The 19,894-nt window shown below is 53.0% G+C and overlaps 1 protein-coding gene across 6 annotated transcripts; it reads left to right on the top strand.

Moving 5' to 3' along the window:
• Prss55 (serine protease 55) lies at positions 1-17,220 on the top strand. 6 transcript variants are annotated; one of them, XM_063234960.1, is made up of 5 exons: positions 1-2,391; positions 5,279-5,471; positions 6,680-6,930; positions 8,189-8,331; positions 13,676-17,220. In XM_063234960.1, exons 1-5 carry the CDS (start codon positions 2,337-2,339, stop codon positions 13,985-13,987), a joined length of 954 nt encoding a protein of 317 aa, XP_063091030.1. In that variant the 5' UTR covers positions 1-2,336; the 3' UTR covers positions 13,988-17,220. The 6 variants fall into 6 exon arrangements, with proteins under 6 accessions (XP_063091030.1, XP_063091032.1, XP_063091029.1 ...); XM_063234962.1 differs by having other exon boundaries at positions 2-2,391; positions 5,279-5,370; XM_063234959.1 differs by having other exon boundaries at positions 4-2,391; positions 5,276-5,471.
• The last annotated feature ends 2,674 nt before the right edge of the window (positions 17,221-19,894 follow it).

Below are 19,894 nucleotides of genomic sequence, written 5' to 3'. Positions count from 1 at the left end.
CAAAGAGTTAACGTTATTACAGTTTAAAACAGTTTTGCAAATCAACTTCTAAAACTCCCCTGAATAATGACAACTAGGAAAAGTTCATTCTTCAAAAACATAAACAGAAAGAGCTGTAAACAGGCAAGGCGGTCTGCGGGCAAGTGTGCTCTGCTCCTACGCGCAGAAATGACTCGAGCACCCTGGTTGTTTGGCTGTGCGTCCCTCAGTGCTGTGTTGGGAGCTCTGGGCCTAGGCCCTAGGGGTGGTTCAGGAGGCATGGCCCGCTGAGCCCCTAAATTTACCCACTTCACCGGTTCCACCCGCATTTCCTGAGCCCTTGGCTCTAACTCAGCACCCTCGGGACTCACAGTGTGCTCTCTGAGAGCCAGAGGCGAGGTGATGCATCACCCCCCATGCTCTGCTGTGGGCTGGCCTGGCACCCACCTGGCTCATCCTCGCCTTGTCCCTTGAGTGCCATGAGCAGTGCAATCAGAAGCAAGAACATTTTGCCCTGGAAGCCCACAATTGCCCAACTTCACCTCCAGCTTATGTGGATGCCATGGCAGTGGCCTTGACCCAGCAAGGTACATGGCACACAGCTGGACCCTGGTGACATCACAGTGAGGCCTGGGGCCAGGAAGGGGTGATGCTGATTGGCCCATTCACCCGAATCTTTCCCTGTAGTATTCCCTCTGCAGCAGTGGTGCAAGGACCACCCTGGAAGGGCTGCCTCGGACCCGTGTTAGTCTGTGTGGTCCCCTCTTGCCCTTTACCCCAGGAAACTGAGGAGCCCTCAGTGCTTGTGTTTGCCCAGCATTCAAAGCTTGTGTCTCTGGGCGCATTTATATATTCTTGGCAGCCAGATCTCCAAAGCCTTGAGTGCTTTGCTAAGAGAGCTCCGTCTACCAGCCTTTGCAGTCTGGTGAGGGCTATGCACAGGGCAAGGGCCAGCATTAAATCGAATCATCGCTAACATCTGTGTTGAAGGATTGATTGCTCTGGGGTACAGGCAGGATAAAACCAGAAAGGAAAGTATCATATAGGAAGTGGCTGTGGCGTTACCGGTGGGCTGCACTGGTGCCTGGAGATGGAGGAGCCGCTGAGAAACCACGGAGAGAGAAAGATGGGGGATATGGGGAATAGAGGCACCATGGCCGAGGTGTACAGGACGCCCAGGCATAGCCTCCTGCAGGGCTGAAGTTCTGGACACAGAGGTACCACTCTCCAGGATCTCAGGATGGAGCAGATCCCTGGAGGATGTGCCAAGACCCGGGGTCCCGAGCTTGCAGAGCCCAGGCCCCAAACCATCCAGCGCTGAGACAGAGCCAGAAGCAGTGGCAATGACTACCAGACCTGGAGGAAAAGCAGGGCCAGCATGGGGTGGTAAATGAGTGGGGCATGCCCAGGAGGACCCTGCCTCCTGTCTCCGCCTCAGCTGGATCCTCTCCTCCGTGTCCATTGTCACCCTCTGCTTCTCATCCACCCTTCTCGTCGATGGTGCCTTGGTCCTCTTAAAACCTGAGAAGCAAGTAGCTCTCACATGGCCACCCTCTGACTTTCCCAAAGGCCACCACCTTCTCTCATTGGCAAATTCAGTCCTCAGCGAGCAAACAAGTGCATGGTGACTGGCTGAATGAAATACGTACTGCCTGGAACAGCGATTATCTACAAGAGCAGCAGGCGGGCAAGGGAGCTCTGGTGAGTCCCCTCAGGACAGCACCTGCAGAAGTGCAAATCAGCCTAGCAGTGTGGTGACCGTGCGCTGGACGTGTCCTCCTGTGTCTGACATCTCCTCCTTTAAGGACAGGTGCAGCTGGGGGTTGGGAGACAATGTGATTCAGTCCAGCAAGTGTGGGGTACAGGGAGTGTGGCCCACTGGGCAGGGCTTGAGGGGTGGCCAGGACCCCTGAACCCAACCCGTGATCATCACACCTGGTGCCACAGGTCAGGGTCCCTGGACCACGCAGGGTGGGAGAGGCCTCGGGTTTCCTGGGCGCCTCCTGTCCCCATTTGCACAGCCACATGCCTCATCCACCTCCCCGAGAAGCCCAGGGAAGGGAGGATGTGGGCCTTGCAGAACAGCTGGGTGTAGCAGAGGCTAGAAATGGGGTACCCCAGGACACCAAGTGGAAGTGGGGAGCACTGCTCATCGGGAAAGTAGCCCATGTCAGAAAGCCTCCCTGGACCATGCCCCAGGGGAACCATTTTGAAAACAATACAGTGGAAAGAATCTGCCTGGCCTTGGCCTTTGTGACATCGCAGCTCCCTGGGCCATAAGAAGGTGGCTGTCAAGCTGGGGTCACTCCCCGAACCCTGGCCTCCATCACCCTAACCCTGGCAAAGGCCAGCCCAGTATGCTTCTGCTCTCGATCCTGCTGCTCCTGCCTTATGCCAAGATGGCAGATTTTGGTATGTGGACTCCTCCCGGTGGCCCCTGCAGCTGGTCCGGTCAGCATGCCCACACCCCTTTGTACAGTCAGTGGGGACATTAGGACCACAGCTCAGGAACCAGCTCACTGGCCCCCAGGAGCCCTGCTCATGAGGGCACAGATGGCAGTGGCATGTCCCTGGCCACTGCTCCTTGATGTCTTTCCACCTCTTTTTGAGGTGGGGTTGGGTGTTCAAAAGTTTGAACCCAGGGACCTCTGTACTATGCTGCCCTCCCACCCTTATTCTGAGACAGTGTCCCATTAAGTCATTAAATTGTCCAGGCTGGGCTCAACTTGTGATCCTCCTGCCTCAGTTTCCCACAGTGCCGGGATTACAGATATGGCCACCACACCTGGCTGCCACTCCTCTTCCCTCTCCCCCAGCAGACAGTTTGGCAGCCTTGGCAGGCCAAGTCCCAGGGTGTGCTGTCCTGGCAGGCAGTTCCTCCTGCTCCTTACCTCCTCCAGGGAGCAGTCACCAGCCAGCCACCTCCCATCTAATGCATGTACCCCATCGCCAGGCTGTTTCTGCCCCTGGACGGGGTAGGATGGGGAACCCAGAGCTTCTGCGGGTGGAGGATTTGCCGGAAGTCCCTCACAGGGCAATGGTGGAGCTCTGCCTGATTCACCTCCCACAGCCTCTGGCACAGTGCACAGCCTGGTCGCCCAGCCTGCTGTAGTCCAGCCTGGGCTTACTGCAAGGAGCACGGTGTGAGGTAGGGGTATGGAGAGATCATCAGCAGAACTGGCTCCTCAGGTCCAATTGGAAGGAAACTCAAAAGCTCTGTCACTGATGTGGCTCCCCACCCACTGCAGCCCCCGCTGCTTCTAAGTTTTGAGTTCCGGGCAGGTCCTGAACTTCACATGGTCCTAGAGTGGGGATCCCCTCAGACAGGCAGGGAGGATAGGCCTGGCTGACTTTGGTGCAAAATGGATGGGAGACTTTCTACTGGCTATGCCAGCTATGCCAGGGTTTCCGCCTTGCCAGGGGCCTCAGCCTTGGTCTCCTGTCCTTACATTGGTCACGCAGGGTAGGAACAACCCAAGGCCCCGAGGAACGAAGGAGCAGGAGAAGTAGCATCCCCAAGTCAGGTGACAAGCAAGTAATGACCAAGGGTCAGGCTCCACTGTTCACCTGGGAGCTTTAGGCAAGGGGCTAACAGCTGTGTTTCAGAGAGAGGGGACATCTGTGATGGTCACCTGCTGGCCAGTCAAGCCCCTCACACACTGTGTATCTTGAGATATTTCCTCCCTCGTGTCTTTAACCCAGGTTGTCATTTTAACTTTCATCCTGCCTTTTTGTATCACAAGCATCTTCCTGCATCCTCACTCATTCCCCAGGGCATCATTTTGCAGGCCAGAATGTAGCTGATGACCTGGGTGATGTGGACGCTGCTCAGTCTTGACGTTTAGGTTGCTTTCAGCCCATTGCTGCTCCAAGTGTCATGGCACTGGACGTGTTTCAGCCCAGATTTGCCCTTTAGCATGTGTTGCCCCAGGCAGAATCCTTGCTTCAGAGCAGCTGTCTCCCGGCCGGGTGCAGAGGCTAGGCCCCGGCATCACCCAGTGCTCCCTGTCTCCTCCTGGTGCCTAACACCTGTGTCACAGTCAGGCCAAGAGGACGTCGCCACCAGGCCACATGGTGAGGGACCATCACACAGTGGAAGAACTGGGACAGGAGTGCAGGGCTGGGCACAGGCCAGCAGCAGCCTCAGGGGAGGAGCGGCTCTCAGGCAGAGGCCTGGACCTATGAGGAAGGCACCGGGCAGAGTGGCCCTGGGGGTGGGAAGAGCACCAACCCCGACTCCTGAGCTCTTGGTCAGGCCACTGGTCAGCTGTGCAAGCTTGGGCAAATCACTAACCTCCCTGTGCCTCGGTTGTCCCACCTGTAACATGGAGCTGAAAATAACAGTGGCTGCCTTGTGGGGAGGCTGTGAACATTAAAGAGAATCAGGCCTGAGAAGTCTGTGCCTCGAGACTAACACAGAGGAAGACTAGGTCCCACGGTCCAGAGCTCTTTGCGTCACTGACAGCCAGAGCCTCTTGACACACGTTGCTAAATTCTCCATTTTTAAAAAACCAAAAGTGACCCACCTGGGTCACTGCAGCCCCCTCTGCAAAATCCTCCAAGCTGCTATTGAGTTGATTGATGTTGGAAGAGCAGCTTCCGGAGTGGGGCGTGGGGAGGCTTTAGAGTCAGCCCGGCCTTGGTTCCGGGAGCAAGCTGGAGACTCGGGTGGGAACAGAGGACCAGGCCTGGCCTCACAGAGGGACATCGCTCCCCTCGGCCGCAGCATTCACAGACTGCCCCTAGCCCCTTGCAGTGGCCCCAGTTTCCCTGTGCCTTTCCTGCTTCCCAAGTCTGCTGCTGACTGAGTTTTCTTTTCTTCTACCACTTTTTAAATTTTCCAGGGCTGGGAATGAAACCCGGGGCCTGCGCTGTGCTGCACTCAAGCCCCTCTCCAGCTCCCTGAGGTGCCCTTGTGATTAAATGGCGCTCCCTAGGAGCAACCAGGGCCATTCCCTATTCTGAGGTCAACTGATTAGTGATCTTCATTGCACCTCCCCAAGTGTTTGTTGTGGGAAAACATCCACAGTCCCAGGGTGTGGCCAAGAGAACTGGGCCTTCTGTGAGGGCCACTGTTCAGCTGACCCTACCACGGCTGGCTTGGGGACAGCATTTTCATTGTTCCCCACATGCAGCCTCCAGCTCTGTTGGCTTCCTCGGGCCACATGAGGAGCCAGCACGTCAGAACAGGGAAGGAACAGGGACATCTAAGTCCAACCCCTCCTTCCCGCCCTGCTGGCCACGTGGGTGCTGAGGCAGCTCCTCCCTCCTGCTGTCTTCCCTCCTCACCCCGCAGCAGGATGTGGCGAGAGACCCGAGTTCGAGGGCAGCACCCGTCACTCCCGGATCATTGGGGGGATGGAGGCCGAGGAGGGTGAGTTCCCGTGGCAGGTGAGTATTCAGGTCTTCAACGAGCACATGTGTGGCGGCACCATCCTCAGCGCCTGGTGGATTCTCACGGCTGCTCACTGCTTAAATTTCGAGGAAATACCGTGAGTACCCAGCTCTGCAGCTGGCACTTCTGCCAGGGTGGTCCTGGGGCACCTGCTCACTCACTCAGACCTGACTGTCCAGGGGAGCCTAGCTCCTGAGCTGGACAGGACAGGAAGGACACCCCCACTGGCCTGAGGACACTGGGGCAGCTGACCCAGCCTGGGCCAGGAGCAGGTACACTGGGCACCCTGAAGTCATGGAGCACCTGCAACTGGATGAGCAGAGGGCACCGCACTCACTCCAGTGCTCCTGTGAGGGAACTCTAATTCTGGAAGTCTGGTTTCCAAGTGATCTGACCAGGCCATCTGCAGACAGAAGCATTTACCAACCAACCATGTGCCCATGATCTTGCTAAGATGGCACCTGTGTTAGCGTCTCTAAGCCTGCAGTGACCCACGGGGCGGGGTGGTAAGAGCAGTAACTCTGCCTCATGGGTAAGGCGTAGTGGTCTGGTACTGGCAGGCAGTGTCCCCAAGGCACAGGGCCAGGAGGCAAAGGCAGGACTGGAATTCTGGCTCTGGCAATTGTGCATTCAGCTTTACCTCCTTGAGGCAGCTGGGAGATACCCAGAAAACTGACTTTGAAGGCTGGATCCAAACCCTGTGGACAGAACAGGGGGTAAGCTCAGTGGTAGAGCACATGCCCAGCATGTATCAATCCCCAGCACTGGAAAACAAAACTCCACAGGGTTTTGTCCTGGCAAAATGAGAGCCTTCCTTTTGCACCTCCTTCACGGGAGGCGCGGGTCAGCCACTGGAAAGTATGGCCACCTGGCCTGGAGCAGGTCCCCATACTGCCTTGTCCTTCAAGGGCCCTGCAGGACCAGATTCAGCTCTGTCCCTGGACTTCTGAATTGTTGGTAGACTGAGCAATGGGAGCAATGCATGTCATCATTCATGTGTGTGACACTTTATCACCTGGCAGCTATTTCGGGTCTGGGTCAAGCCTTCCTCTCTGGGTCACTTTTCCAAACTGAGCTTTGCCCCTGCTTTGTTCCATGCTAGTGTCTCATTCCCCTGAGGGTCCAGGCAGTTCCACCCTGCTTTGCTGTTTAAATCCTCCTACCTTGTGAGCACCAGGCCCCACAGCTCCATCCTAAAGGTCCCTAGAAATATGCGGAGTGTAGGCTTCGGGTGTTCGGTGAATTCTGGGCTCTTTTGTGACTTCCTTCCTGTCCTCTCTTTCTCTGGTTATCTACCACCACCAGCCCCAAAGACGTGAATGTTGTGGTGGGCACCAGTGACCTAACCAGCCAACACCTGGAAATTAAGCAGGTCACCAACATCATCTTTCACAAGGACCACAGGAGAGTCTCCATGGACCACGATATCGGCTTGCTGCTGCTGGCCTCACCCATCAAGTTCAATGACCTGAAAGTGCCCATCTGCTTGCCCCCCGAGCTCAGTCCTGTCAGCTGGCGCCATTGCTGGGTGGCAGGATGGGGACAGACCAACTCAAGTACATGATGCCAGCACCTTGGGACGGCTACTTGGGGAGAGCCATGCAGGGGAGGGGAGAGGAGAAAGAAGAGGCAGGAGCAGGACTCCCCCTGGACAACCCTTTGTCCACCAATGGAGGCTTTTCTCAGCCTCTTGGGCCCACCAGGGGTGAGCATCCCCGAGGCCCGCTGAGCTCCCAGGTCCACAGTCCCAGGCGTGGCCTATCGGCGAGCACCACACAGGATCCTTTGGTTAATGGCCAGAGACCCCTCTGCTCTTTATTCTCAGCTGTCACCCATGGATGGGTCCCACTGCTTTCTACTAGCATCCCTGATGCCCATGATGGTCTAGTCCAGGGGCATCCTGCCCAGAGCTCTTAGGATTTCCTTGTCACTTGTGAGATTGTTCCTTGGCCAGCATGAAAGAAAACTTTACAGGGCAGCAAAGTGTGACAAAAACCTCCTGGCCCAAGGAAAATATGGCAAAGCCAAAAGCAGACAGGTAGCACATACTTGAGTCCCTGGGTGATTTGGAGTGAGCCAGGGGTCTGGGTCATGGTGTGTGTGCACGCATGTGTGTGTGCGTGCGTGTGTGTGTGTGTGTGTGTGTGTGTGTGTGTGTGTGTCTTTCCAGAGCCTAGCAGAGGATAGTGGGTAGAGCTTGGGTTCCTGCTCCAGGGAGTTCTCAAAGCTACAAGCAGATGGCAACCACACAAGTTTAAAAACCCTCAATAAGAGGAAGAGTTATGAAACTTTTGTGTGCTCAGAGTTAACGACGAAGAAAAGTTCAGGCAAATTCCTGATGCCTGCAGGGTCAGACCACCATCCCCTGGTAGTTCCTTCCCTATAAAGAGGTGCAGCCTACCTACCCTCGTACATTTCCACTGGGGTGCAAACTGGCCTCACATGCCCTTCAGGAGACGCTGTGTGCCATAATAAACTGCAGAAATCGGAAAACAAACACATGCGCATGCGGCAGGATGGTGCCAGAAGTGGCCCCTAGCTGGTTTCCAGCAGGGCTGGCGGGAATCAGTCCTCGCTGGGGGAGGGGAGAGATTCTAAAGCAGGGGAGGGATGCAGCAGGTGGGAATGCTGGCGGAACTGCGGAGTTTCCCGGGCTACTGAAGCCTGCAGAGGGTGAGACCACGAGGGCAGCAGGTGGGGTCAGGGCTGGGAGTTGAGCTGTACAGGGCCCTGCCAGGGCACAACCAGTTGAGTGGTCTGCATGGAGACCTGCCCCCTGGTGGTTTTTCTAATGTCCCTTTCTCTGTGGTTTAGGTGAAAAAGACTCCATGAAAAGCGATCTGATGAAAGTGCCAATGGTCATCTTGGACTGGGAGGAATGTTCCAAGCAGTTTTCAAAACTCACCAAAAACATGCTGTGTGCTGGGTACCAGAATGAGAACTATGACGCCTGCCAGGTAACTCGGGCTGTCTCTCTCCTCGGGGAAGGGAGGATTAAGGTTCTGGAAATGCACGGGAATCAGGGCCTGAAGCCGGGGACAGGGGCAGGGGCGGGAGGGTCCCTGGGTCCTCTGCACAGCGGACTTCTGGGCACACCTGGCACAGCAGACTGCAACCCTGTGCATTCTTCTGGAAAGGTAAATCAGGCTCTGTTGCTTCCCTCGCTTCTAGAAATTCTTACAGAACAAAATGCCAACAAGGATTTGAGGGCCAAATAAGGCATCCTTGTAACCCACTCACTAAGCAGCCCTCATTGAGCATATGGGGGTCCACAGGCTGGCCTGGGCCCTCACCCCAGGGATCCACAGTCTCCCTAGAGGGAGCTCGAGGACAGCCGTATCACGCAGGTGGTGCAGGTGGCTTGCATTGAGCCAGTTGCAATTGACACAAAAATCTTCAAATCTTTTTTGATTGCTCACTAGAAAAATCGAAAGAACTTCAGAGCTTAGTGCCTCTGGCTCCAAGGAATGAATGATAAGATTGGTATTTAAACTCAAAGATGCTCTCTGCCCCGACAAGGCCGCCTGATGACAGCTAGGGCTTTACTCATTGGTGGCCAGTGACTCTCACCACAGATGTGAAACTACAACACAGGTGTGGAGTGACCAGAGGGAAGGAGGGGCTGCCTATGAAGCAGAGGGTGCTGGTCCACGCACTTCTCAGCGAGGCTATAAGACAGGTCCTCGGGAGGGGCCGCTGGGACTGGAACTGAAGAGGTGGAACAGAAAGGAGCAGGGATCTGAGGTCAGCAGTACGAGGTCCACAACACACACCAGGTCCAGAAGGAGCTGCCAAGGTAGGGAGACTTGGGAGGACCAAACAGACAGCTGGAATCAGTGTAACCTGAGCCTCGAGCTTTCCTCACTTTCTGGGCAATTTTAAATGCTGAAAAAAAAAAAAAAAAAAAGCAGGATTCTGATTCCGGGAAAGACAGCAGGCACGCTTTCTTCTGTCCCTTCCACTCCATACAGCTGAAGCCTGTATTGGAGGTGGCTGGGTGACGCAGGGGCTGTGGGTGGGAAGAGAGGGCATGGGGCTGCTGAAGGGTGGAGGGGGCATCCCCGAGGCCGTGGGGGTGTTCTGTCTCCTGATGGTGTCAGTGTTGGGGTCCTGATTGTGACATTGTACACACTACAGTTTTGCAAACTATTACTGGGGAAACTGCAGGGTCACAGGATCTCTGTTGTTTCTTGCAGCTGCATGAAGTCCACAGTTACCTTGAAATAAAATGTCCAACTTTAAAATCATTTGAAGTAGCACAATCAAGCAAAGTGTAAGCCTGAACCTGTGCACACCCAGTAATGTAATGCTGGTCCCCCCAAAGCGCCTAGGTGCTGTGTTCCTATCTATCCCCTGTCCACCAGCTCTAGCACACACGTACACATTCAGAGCAGAAGTCCCAGTGCTCTACCCAAGACTCAGTCCATAGCAAATGCTCCATAAATGTTTCCCAAATAAGTGAGCCCAGGCAGCCAGCTGTCCGTGGCTGTCAGTAAAGCAGCCACTGAGGAGGTTTTGCCCAGGAGGAATCCTAAAGGTCCTGGGTCTGCAGGGACAGAATGGCATTGGATATGGTGCCTGGCACCGGATTCCAGACAGTTTGGTGGGGGGCTGTCCTGCTTATCCACATTTAGGCCTCCTTCATTAACTCACGTTTCATTTATTGTGCACTTTATTTGTATTATTATCCAATTGACCATATTCAAGTGTCAGTGAGAGCACTGAGTTTCTCTTCCTACAATTAGTGCCATCTTGGGTGACAGTGGCCCCCAAAGAGTGTTGCTTATGTGCAGTTTACTCCATAAAATTGTCTTGGTTGCTGTCACTGAAGAAACTCTGCTTCATGATGGCAGGAAATAGGAAATGGAAGCAGGCTTTTCTTCTTTTGTGGCAGTCTCAGGAGATTCCAGTTTGACTTTAATCCAGAACCTATGGAGATTTGACATTGTCTCAGACATACTTTAAGGCCACAGGCAACTGAAATCTCAAACAACTGATCCTTTTCTGCTACAGACAAGTCCATTCACCTGGCATACTCACAAATGTGCATCCATTCATCCCCAGTCCAGGGATCTTTTGTGGTTGGAAGTAATGTGAAAAGTATTTTGAAGGCTGAAATAGCTATTCATGCAGCAGCTAGGAGAAAGAAGGTACCTGCTCAGTCTTTTTTGAAGTATCTGCTAATACTGACACATGTCAGATACCCCAGGGTCCACTTACTGCCCCCCCCCATAGTGCCAGTTTGGCTTTGAATGCATCCACTTTATCTGCCAACTTGAGGACAGTTGTCGGTGCCCCCCAAAGTGACAGATTGATGGAGTTCATGGATTGGGTTGAATGTGTCACATGAGTCAGCAAGTCTTGTGACCCATTCTGTGTCACTGAAATGTACTACCAGAGACTATTTTCCCAAAGAACACTCGTGAGTCTCACATAACTTGAAAACTCTGGCCAGGGATCCTCCTTTAGAAAGCCACATATTCCTGTGTACCAGGGCAGATGTGCGTGCTCTGTGCCCATTTCCTCACAGAGCTGCCCACATAAAGAACGTGCACCTTATGTGGTTGATCATTTCAATCACATTCTGCAAAACATTAAGTTCACATAACCTTTTTCACCTGGCCAGCCTTTCTCTATGGGTGACAAATGTGCAGACACACATCCAGAGGTGACTTGTTTGACTCATGGCATGAAAGCAGAAAGCTGTCCTCTCCTGCCAACCACTCTGTCCATTCCTGCTATGGAATCAATCAAAAATTTGAATATTTCATCAGCTGGGCTGTTGGTTGGTGAGAAGAGCATCCTTGTACAAAGTGGATGTGGAGAATATGAATCACCAGTTACAATGAAGTGGGACTTCACTTTTGGTGTTTTAAGTGCAGATTGGCAGCCTTAGAGTCTTCTGCTATCTCGTCATTGGGTTCTCCTCACTTCCCACAGAAACTCTCCAGGGACATTTGATTTTTAGTCATTTAGTAGTGCACTTACCAAAACTGTAACTGAGACAATTGGGCAGTGGAAGAAAAAGGCATAGCAAATAAAATAATAGCCAGCCACAGGTGGACTAAAATAAATGGAAAATTCTGGCTGAAAACCTGGCACAGATGCAGCTGTACAATTGAAGTATATTATCTGACTTCCCACTCTGAAGCCTGCCATGAGATCAGCTTGTTACTTGCCTTTCACTGCTGGGGTTTTGACACGAGTCCATAAACAGTTGACTTATTGTAGTCTCTCTCCAGTCAGACCTTATGTCAACGTTCATCTTTCTTTTTGGCCACTCCCCAGGACTAGCATCACCACCTCAGTTCCACCTGAGATCATGAAGTGCTGGATTCTCATCAGGAGCACCCAGCCTAGATTTCACGCATGCATGGCTCACAGTAGAGTTTGCATGCCTATGAGAATCCGGAAAGCTGCCATTTTTCTGACAGAAAGTGGAACTCAGACAGTAATTTGAGGGATGAGGAGAAGCCAGAAACAGATGTTTTACCCACCACTAACAGGGTACAGACAGTTTGGGATCCCTGCTATTAATCGTTCTTCCTCCATTATATATGGAAATAAATCATAAAGGTAACTTTTTTTTTTTTGGTACCAGGGATCGAACTCACAACCTAGCACTTGCCAGGCAAGCACTTATGCCACTAAGCTAAATCCCTGGCCATAAAGGTGACATTTTAAGAGATTTTTTTATAAAAAAATTATAAAAACCACATTTGTGGAACAAGTGATTTGCGTGAAAAGGCAGTTGATTGTGTTCTTGCCCCATAAGTCAGTGAAGCTCACGCACCTGTGAGAAACAGGCAAGTGAGAGAGACAGCGCCCTTTCCTGGGCAGCGTTGGCTGGCCAGGTGCTCTCAGGCAGAGGTGACCTCATCTGTGAACCTACGTTGTCCTGCGCAGAGCTGCAGTCCATGATGGAGCCAAACTGCCCTCACACCTGCTCATTTCTGCCCCTGCTCTTTGCCTCTGTCCTCTGTAGCCTGTGCCCTGCACTTTGTCCTCACGGTCCGTGTCCAGCATTCGTGACTGTCACCAGTGTATGTCTGCCCTGCCCATCTCCTCCTTTCCCGACATCCTTGGCCCTGGATCTGACTCTCATGGTATCCCCCACGCAGCCTCCCACCCCCTGCCCGGCTCCCCCCAGGTTGCGCCCACACTCACCTGGTCGGGGTCCTGCTCCCCCGGCCCTGTGCTTGGCGATCCTTGCTGAGTCCTCCCTCTTCCCATGCCACTCTGCATCCCTGCCGCACGCTCCTGTAACGTCCTGTGTGACCCAGTGCCTCCCCTTCACTAAAGCAGGGCATCCTGTGTCCCCAGGCCTGGCCGTTGGTCTTTCCTCAGTGAAGATCTGTTAGTGCTCAAACTCTTCAGGTCCTCAGCTTACTCACTTCAGAATGGGCCTCCGGGTAGCTATCTCAGAGAGAAGACCGTGTCCTCCTCTGCCTCCCCTGCTGGAGTCCTTCACATTGCCCATCGCCCCAGATGCCCTGTGCGGCCATAGTTGGGGAGGGGGTACCTCTGCTGGAGACAGACCTCTGCCAAGGCTGTCACTTCTCAGGTGGGAGAACAGTCTCACCAGGTTGAAAGGGTGAACAAGGGCTTCAGCAGCGGAAAACCCCGGCTGTCCGCTCTGGCCTGGTGACTGTGGGTCCCTTGGCAAGCCCTCTCTCCTCCTTGAGGCTCATTGTGCCTCCCTGCCCCTGTTAAAAGGACAAAGGAGACCGCCAGCAATGTAGATATGTAGCATCGGGTAACCAGAGAGGCCCGGACCCACAGGGCAGCTGAGTTCCAGGGAGCTTAACCAGGTGTCCCTTGCAAACACCAGACCAAAGAATTAAAGAGGAAATGTTGTCCTCCCCCAAAATCTCTGGAGGAGCACCCAAAGTACCCAGCTGCTAACGCCTACGAGGCTCCTTGCGTCTGCTTCCTTTGTGACCTTTCCAGAGCCTCTGGCTTGGGGCAACCATGGCTGCCTCCACCTGCCCTCAACTGCTCACTCGGCCCTCTCCGCTGCAGGGGAGCTGGCTTTGCTCGCCAAGCTTCCCTCTCCCCAGCTCCTGCAGACTGGCCCATGCCCAGCTCTGTGCTGCCCCCCACAGTGCCCGAGCCATCCTGACCCTGATGCACTCCCCCATGATGCCAGGCTGGGGCAGGCACCAGCTGGCATTGACGGGACTTCCTGTAGCAATCTGGAGTAGGGGAAGGTAGTGGATTCCTTCTTTGCTTGAGCTGTGCCTGGCCTTGGTGGTCAGTTGAGGGAGGGACTGGCTACTGATCTGTATTCTCTGCCCACAGGGTGACAGTGGGGGAGCCCTTGTCTGCACCACAAATGACTCGAGCAGTAAGTGGTACCAAGTGGGCATTATCAGCTGGGGCAGGAGCTGTGGGCAGAAGAACATCCCAGGAATATACACCCTCTTGGCCAAATATGTCGGCTGGATCAAGAACGTGATGCAGCAGGAGGGAAGGCCCTATAGCCTTGAGGAGATGGGGAATTCTCCAAAACAGCCACCAAAAAACTCCAGAACTTCAGCAAGCCCCGCGCTGGGCAGCCCCACACCCTGGCTCCTGCCCTGCCTGTTGCTCAGAGCTGTTTTCAACTGGTAATAAAACAGGTTGCAAGTCCCTAATGCCAGCCTAAGTTGCCCAGGCAGGGTTCAATCTTGTGATCCTCCTGCCTCAGCCTCCAAGAGTGTTGGGATTACAGGTGTGGACCCCTACACCTGGCTCCCAAAGCTGTTCGTGTGTTTTGTTGATCTAATTACTCCAGCTCTGGCCACAACAGCTGTCAGTTGACTCCTGCACCCTTCTGACATCCCACATCAGTGTAGTGTCTGCCTGTTTTGTCTGCCTGTCTGTTTGTTTGTTTGACCCAGGCGGACCACCAACTCATGATCCTCCTGCCTCAGCCTCCTGAGTGCTAGGATCACAGGCGTGCCTGGCTTTCTGTCTTCTGAGCACCACCTTACGCTCTGGCATTACCAGATGCTAATTGTGAGGTGCAGACACTCTCAGTGTTACAAGTTAGTCCTGAGGAGCAACCGACACTTAGGGGGCAGCCTCACTGCTGTGTGTGTAACCCAAAGGCTTCTCCCAGGACGCAAGTGGGTGGCAAAAAGCTGGACAGCATTTGTGAGCATGTGGCACTTCTGATCTGAGCAGGTACATGGTCAACCTTGGCCCTGGCCCCACCCCCAGCACCCCTGGCCTGCTCTGTATCCAGATGCCATTGAAGCACCCCAGGGTAGGACTTCTGGGCCCATGGCCACAGAGGGAGCAGCGGGTGGGAGAGGAGAGGATGAGTCTCAGGGGCACGGCGGTAGAGATCTTTAGCCAATGTCTGCATATATGTTCTGGAGCCTGGGTGGTAGTGACTTGGGTGATTTAAGCCATGACAAGGGGCAGAATGTTAAACCAGATTCACAAATCAGATCTCTTAGCCAATATCTAATGTTCTTAGTAATTTCAAGGATTTTCGAGAGGAAGTGCATGGCAAAGTCCAGGGCTGCCAGTGCTGCTGGCCGGGTCCTCATGGCAGGAAGGTGACAGGCTCTGGCCTGGCTTTAACATGGGCTGTTTCTACACCACAGCTGTTGCAACTGTGTTTAGCAAGGGAGAGCTGTCTCAGAAACAGCTCCACTGCTTCCAGTGCACGATTCTCCTGATATTTTCCAGGGCACTGTGCCCTTGCACCTGCAGATCTCAGGTTCCTTTGCCATCAGCAGTATCAGGTGGCCCAGGTAGCACTTGCTAAATGGACCCCTTAGCAAAGGACGCTCACTGAAAAATACCAAGAGTGTGTTCTCCAAGAGCCCTGTGTGACTTTAAGGTGGTTTCTCCTGGTCACTCTTCTTTGCCAGGAGTCCCAGGGACAGGGACTGCACGGCACGGAGGTCCTTCCTTCCCAGCGGTAGAACACACTCAGAGGGGAAGAGGAAAGGGGCAAATGGGCTGAGGACACAGCCCCAGAGAAAACTTAATATCTGAAAGACTGGCAGAGAGAAAAACATGGCGAGAAGATGAAGAGGAGCCAGCGAGGCGACGGGAAGCCAGGGAAGCGTGGTGTCTTCTAAGGTGTTGTCTTCACTCCGTCAAATGCAGCCGAGGATCAGAGGAAGTGAAAGCCGAGCTGAGTGTGGTGGTGCAGTCTCCGCTCCAGTCCTGTGGGAAGTGGAGGCACAAGGATCGCAAGTCGTAACCCAGCCCGAGAGCCCTGCTTAGTGAAGCCCTGTCTCAAACAAACAAAGTCAGTGCAAAGGGCCTGATATCAATCCCCAGTAGTGCAAAGAAAGAAGGAAAAAAAAAAGAAAGAAAGAGAAAGATAGGAAGAAAGAAGAAAAAGGAAAAAGGAAGAGGAAGAGAAGCTCATGATGACGCAGGCCACATGGATGTCAAGGGTTCGGTTCCCACTCAGGTCCAATGTCAAGCCAAGAGCTGTTTTTTGAAGGGAGAGTGGTAGCCTGCAGATGACGGCAGAGCCTTGCTCCAAACTCTGAATGGCCTCCACTGCGTTTCACCTGTGGGGCTGCCAGAGACCCCAAACAGCATCTCCACTGCTCCTGCCGCTTGAGTACCGCTGAGCCTGCTGGATCGGATGGGCCCGGGGCAGAGCAGCCCACACAGCAGCCTGGGCCCGTTGAAGAGCAATTTGCTGCCCTGAGACCGGCTTAAGACTAGCAGCTTTCTGAGTCGCTCGGTAAACGAGCCAGAGTAAAACTCCTAATGAGGACTGTGTTGCCTCCAGAATCCAAATAGGTCCACTAGGTGTTGTGCCTCTTTTCTGGTGATGGAGGATCGAGATCCTGTGATTTATCCTCACCTTGGAAAGGATATCTCTACCTGCCCTGCACCACCGGACTCCTAGAAATTTCCCTGAGCTAAAGACCTTGAATTTTATTTGGATTTATTTCCCCTTCTCGGGTTCTCAAGTGCTTTACTAACAAATGCAGAGGTGGCTACCTCCTGCTCACTGGGTCCCAGCAGCATAACACAGTGTCATACATGTAATCACCAGGGTGATGCCTTGTGGGAGAGAAAGATCAAGGTCCCTGTCAACTAAGTTGTGACACGGGGCTGGAGGGTTGAAATAACCCCGATGCAGGTCAGTGCCAGTGCACTGCTGGCCTTGCCAGCTGAAAGCAGATTGTTTCTGGTGGTTCCTATGGAGACCTCTGGAGAAGAAGGTGTTTGCCAAATCAATAGCTGATACCAAGTACCAAGAGATGTGCTAATCTGCTCACCACACCTGGACACCACATCAGGACACCACATCTGGTACAGCAACTGCATGAGAGTCAGCATGTGAGGTCCCCGAGACCCACCTGCCTTCTGCTCTGGCCAAATGGGGGAATTCAATGGAGATGTGGGGGCATCCTTCACGTCCCTGATGTGGGCGCTAATCTCTGGGATCCCTCCAAGAATGCAATACTGCCTTTACTTTACTATTTTACCATGCAAAGGTAATTCTAATGGCTTCCACTTGGCTTATCCATCTATAATAGCCTCACGTACAGGTTAAGGATCCAGTGTGAGGATTCTGCAAAGTACCAAGTTTATCTATTCCAAGTATGCGCTTTGGAACAGGGTAAATGACTACAGTATGGATCCAAGGACTTACTGGACCCACTGTGAGTTACTGGACCCACTTTCTAGAACTCCATCGATCATTTGACCTCCATAGGCCCGCCTGTTACTGGAGGGCCACAGTGATGTTTTGGGTCCTCTAGAGTCAGGGTTAGTTCAGATTTAGTGTCCAGTAGCCCCTGAAATCATTGTCCTTCCCCCAGTGTACAGTTACGTGGTTAAAAGGCTTTAGCTCCCTTTGGGGACAAATGGGATAAGTTTTTGTGGTGCATCTGTTCCTTTCTCAAGGGTACCTGCCCTGCCCGTCATTCAAGGGGTTCTGGGTCTCTAAACTTCCTCACATCTGGGAACCAGGTGAGGGGCTATGGTTCTTTGTTACTGTGACTTGAAGTAACTTTCTGTTCATTTGCCCTTACATTTTTTTTTAATTCTATAAATCTAGTAAAAGTCTTTGTAGACTTTCTATTTGGCTTTTGGGAGCTCCAAGGCTAATTAGTCAATGCCTTAGGTGTGCGTGTGCGAGACCATTCCAATCACTGTTCTGCATCTCCCGCCATCGCGGTGCACGCTCTGCCTTCGGTGACTCTGCCGCTTGGCCTCTGCCACCCAGAATCCAGTCAAGCCCATTGCCCTTAACCTCCCAGGTGAGTAACTGCGGTCCCCACTGTAAGATCTGGGAAACAAGAGGCAGGGCTCATTGCAGATCTGTCTCTCAAGGTGTGGTGAGGGGTACACTTTCTGGATCATTCCAGTGTGGAGGTTAGATCTAACCGGACAACCCCCTCCAGCACTCACATATTACTGAGCCACTGCAGCCCCTCATGGACAGCGAGCCACAGGGCATCAGGCATCTCTAACTCCTCGACGGTGATCGTACTCCTGCCAGCCAGCCGATTAAACTATTAACACTCTAGCTCCACAAGCTGCGACATCCATCCCTGCTTAATTAATGGGTCCATAGCAACAAACTCAGCCTGGTCCAGGTAGGTTTTTACCACCATCATCCCACCCTGGTAAAACCCATTCCTGTGCTTGCCCCTCGGGCTCTGCTTCTAGAATTAAAAAGCCCAAGAAGCTCTTTGGGAGACAGTGCACCTCCTCGTGGGCCACTCTGCACGCCTCACCCTCGGGAGCCTTCCGCAGTGTGAGCCTGGTTACAGAGCTAGAGGCAAAAGTGGGAGCTGGGCTGGGCCCTGAGAGGTGTCCGCGTCATCCTGCTTGGTCAGCACAGGCTTGGTTTCCCCAGGTAGAGGAGGAGAGGCCAAGACCACAGGGAGTGGGCAGGGATACCTGCTCCACTGTGGATGTGGAAATCTCTTTCCCCGGCAAAGTAACGGTGTTAGAGTTTAGAAGCTCAGCACCCCCAGCCTCATCAAGATCCTCCCCAGTGCTTCCACCCCAGTTCACGAGATCCCAGGCTTTCTGGATCAGGGCCCTTGCCTTTGCTTCAGATTCCCTCTGAGGCTGAGCATTAAATTAGGCTGTATTTCAGCCGATCGAATTATGAGGCCCTGGGTTTGGGTTTCCGCAGTCTCAGCCCTGTTGCTAAATGAGAGGAGACTCTTTCAAGACACGCTCGGAAACTTTATTTACATATGGCTGGAGCTGGGAATTTGAATCTTTGAGCTCAGTATTTTCCTTTATGAATGTGTCTTTACAGAAGACCTCAGATTTCTCGTAGGTTTGAGCTCACTATTTTCCTTCGCTGATTTGTCCAGATATGCTAACAACTAGGCAGCATCATTATGTTGCACACTCTACCAAAAAATATTCAGAAGGATCATACATGGAGTCACTAAACTCCTTGCATCTGTCAAGTGGTGAATTAGGGTAACCAGGTGGATCTGCCTTGCTTCGCACTTTAAACAGCTCACGCCGAGGACTCCCGGTGCCCCACGGTACCAGGAAGGACTGTTGAAGGAACTGACCTCCGCCATCCTAGGCCTCTGCCATCTGCTACACTTTACCCCAAAAAGTGTATGATCGGGGCTTGATAAGGCCCAGTGACCGTGGCTACAGCCTGGCACTCCCATTGGTCTTCAGTGCTGCCCCTGACAAGTGACCACCACTCCCTGTACTTTCTCAGGTCACATCCCAGCAGGGGATGCTTCTTCCCTGAACTCTCTAAAGTTCCAGTTTGACCTTTTCCCTTCACAGCCCTTCTTCAAGCTGGCGACCCTATAAGAGGCATCATAGCCTGGACAGAGTTAGCGTCTGGTCTAAGTGACACGGCAGCCCCTTCAAGTTTGTCTGGAAATACGTCTGTCCTGTTGAGCTTGTACCTTTGTTTCTTTTCTTCCTCCTCTTCCTCTTCTTCTTCTCCTCCTCCTTCTCCTCTTTCTCCTCCTCTTCTTCCTTCTCCATCTTCCTCCTCTTCTCCTCTTCCTCCTCTTCTTCTCCTCTTCTTTTTTTCCTGAAAACTATAGCATCTTTTAGTCTCATCAAATTATAGGAAAAACTAAAGCCATTAAACACTTTCTTCTTTACAATTCTGTTCCTCTAGAACCATTCCCAGTACCAAAATCTGTATCAGCGCTCACTGGAGAAATAGGTTTAATGCAAGATACACAAATCACTAGCATTTACAAGGCTGGTTTACAGTGGCCACCCACAGAGTCAGGGGCGGAGAACCAAAGAGTTGTCACCGGGAGTCCTGAGGATCCTGTCAAAGGCGTGGAGCTCACTGCAGTGTCCCCTGGAGTCTGTGTCAGGAGGGTGGAGGGTCTGCACTGGAAGCCAGGAGAGGACATCCAAGGAGAAGGGGAAGCATGGAGCTCCTCAGAAGCAGGGAGCCTTCCTTCTTCCTTTCCCTTTCATTCCATCAGGCAGCAGCCCATTGGCTGGTGCCACTCACACTAGGACGGGTCTTCTGTTTTCAGCCGCACCCAGCACCTCGCTGACCCAACTTATTTGATGGGCGTGTCTTACTCA

The sequence above is a fragment of the Cavia porcellus genome, unplaced genomic scaffold (genome assembly GCF_034190915.1).
Source record: "Cavia porcellus strain 051 isolate PalLab524CR breed Dunkin Hartley unplaced genomic scaffold, mCavPor4.1 scaffold_24, whole genome shotgun sequence".
In the NCBI taxonomy this organism is placed as follows: domain Eukaryota; kingdom Metazoa; phylum Chordata; class Mammalia; order Rodentia; family Caviidae; genus Cavia; species Cavia porcellus.
Note: the sequence above shows the minus strand (reverse complement) of the source record. Positions and strands in the feature narration are given on the sequence as shown.

Bases quoted from the DNA above. Each gene is read 5' to 3' on its own strand.
- Prss55 (XM_063234958.1), top strand. From the start codon at position 3,897: ATGTGTTGCCCCAGGCAGAATCCTTGCTTCAGAGCAGCTGTCTCCCGG. The intron at 4,054-5,275 runs GTGAGGGACCAT...CTCACCCCGCAG, and splicing joins CGTCGCCACCAGGCCACATG to CAGGATGTGGCGAGAGACCC. The intron at 6,931-8,188 runs GTACATGATGCC...TCTGTGGTTTAG, and splicing joins ATGGGGACAGACCAACTCAA to GTGAAAAAGACTCCATGAAA.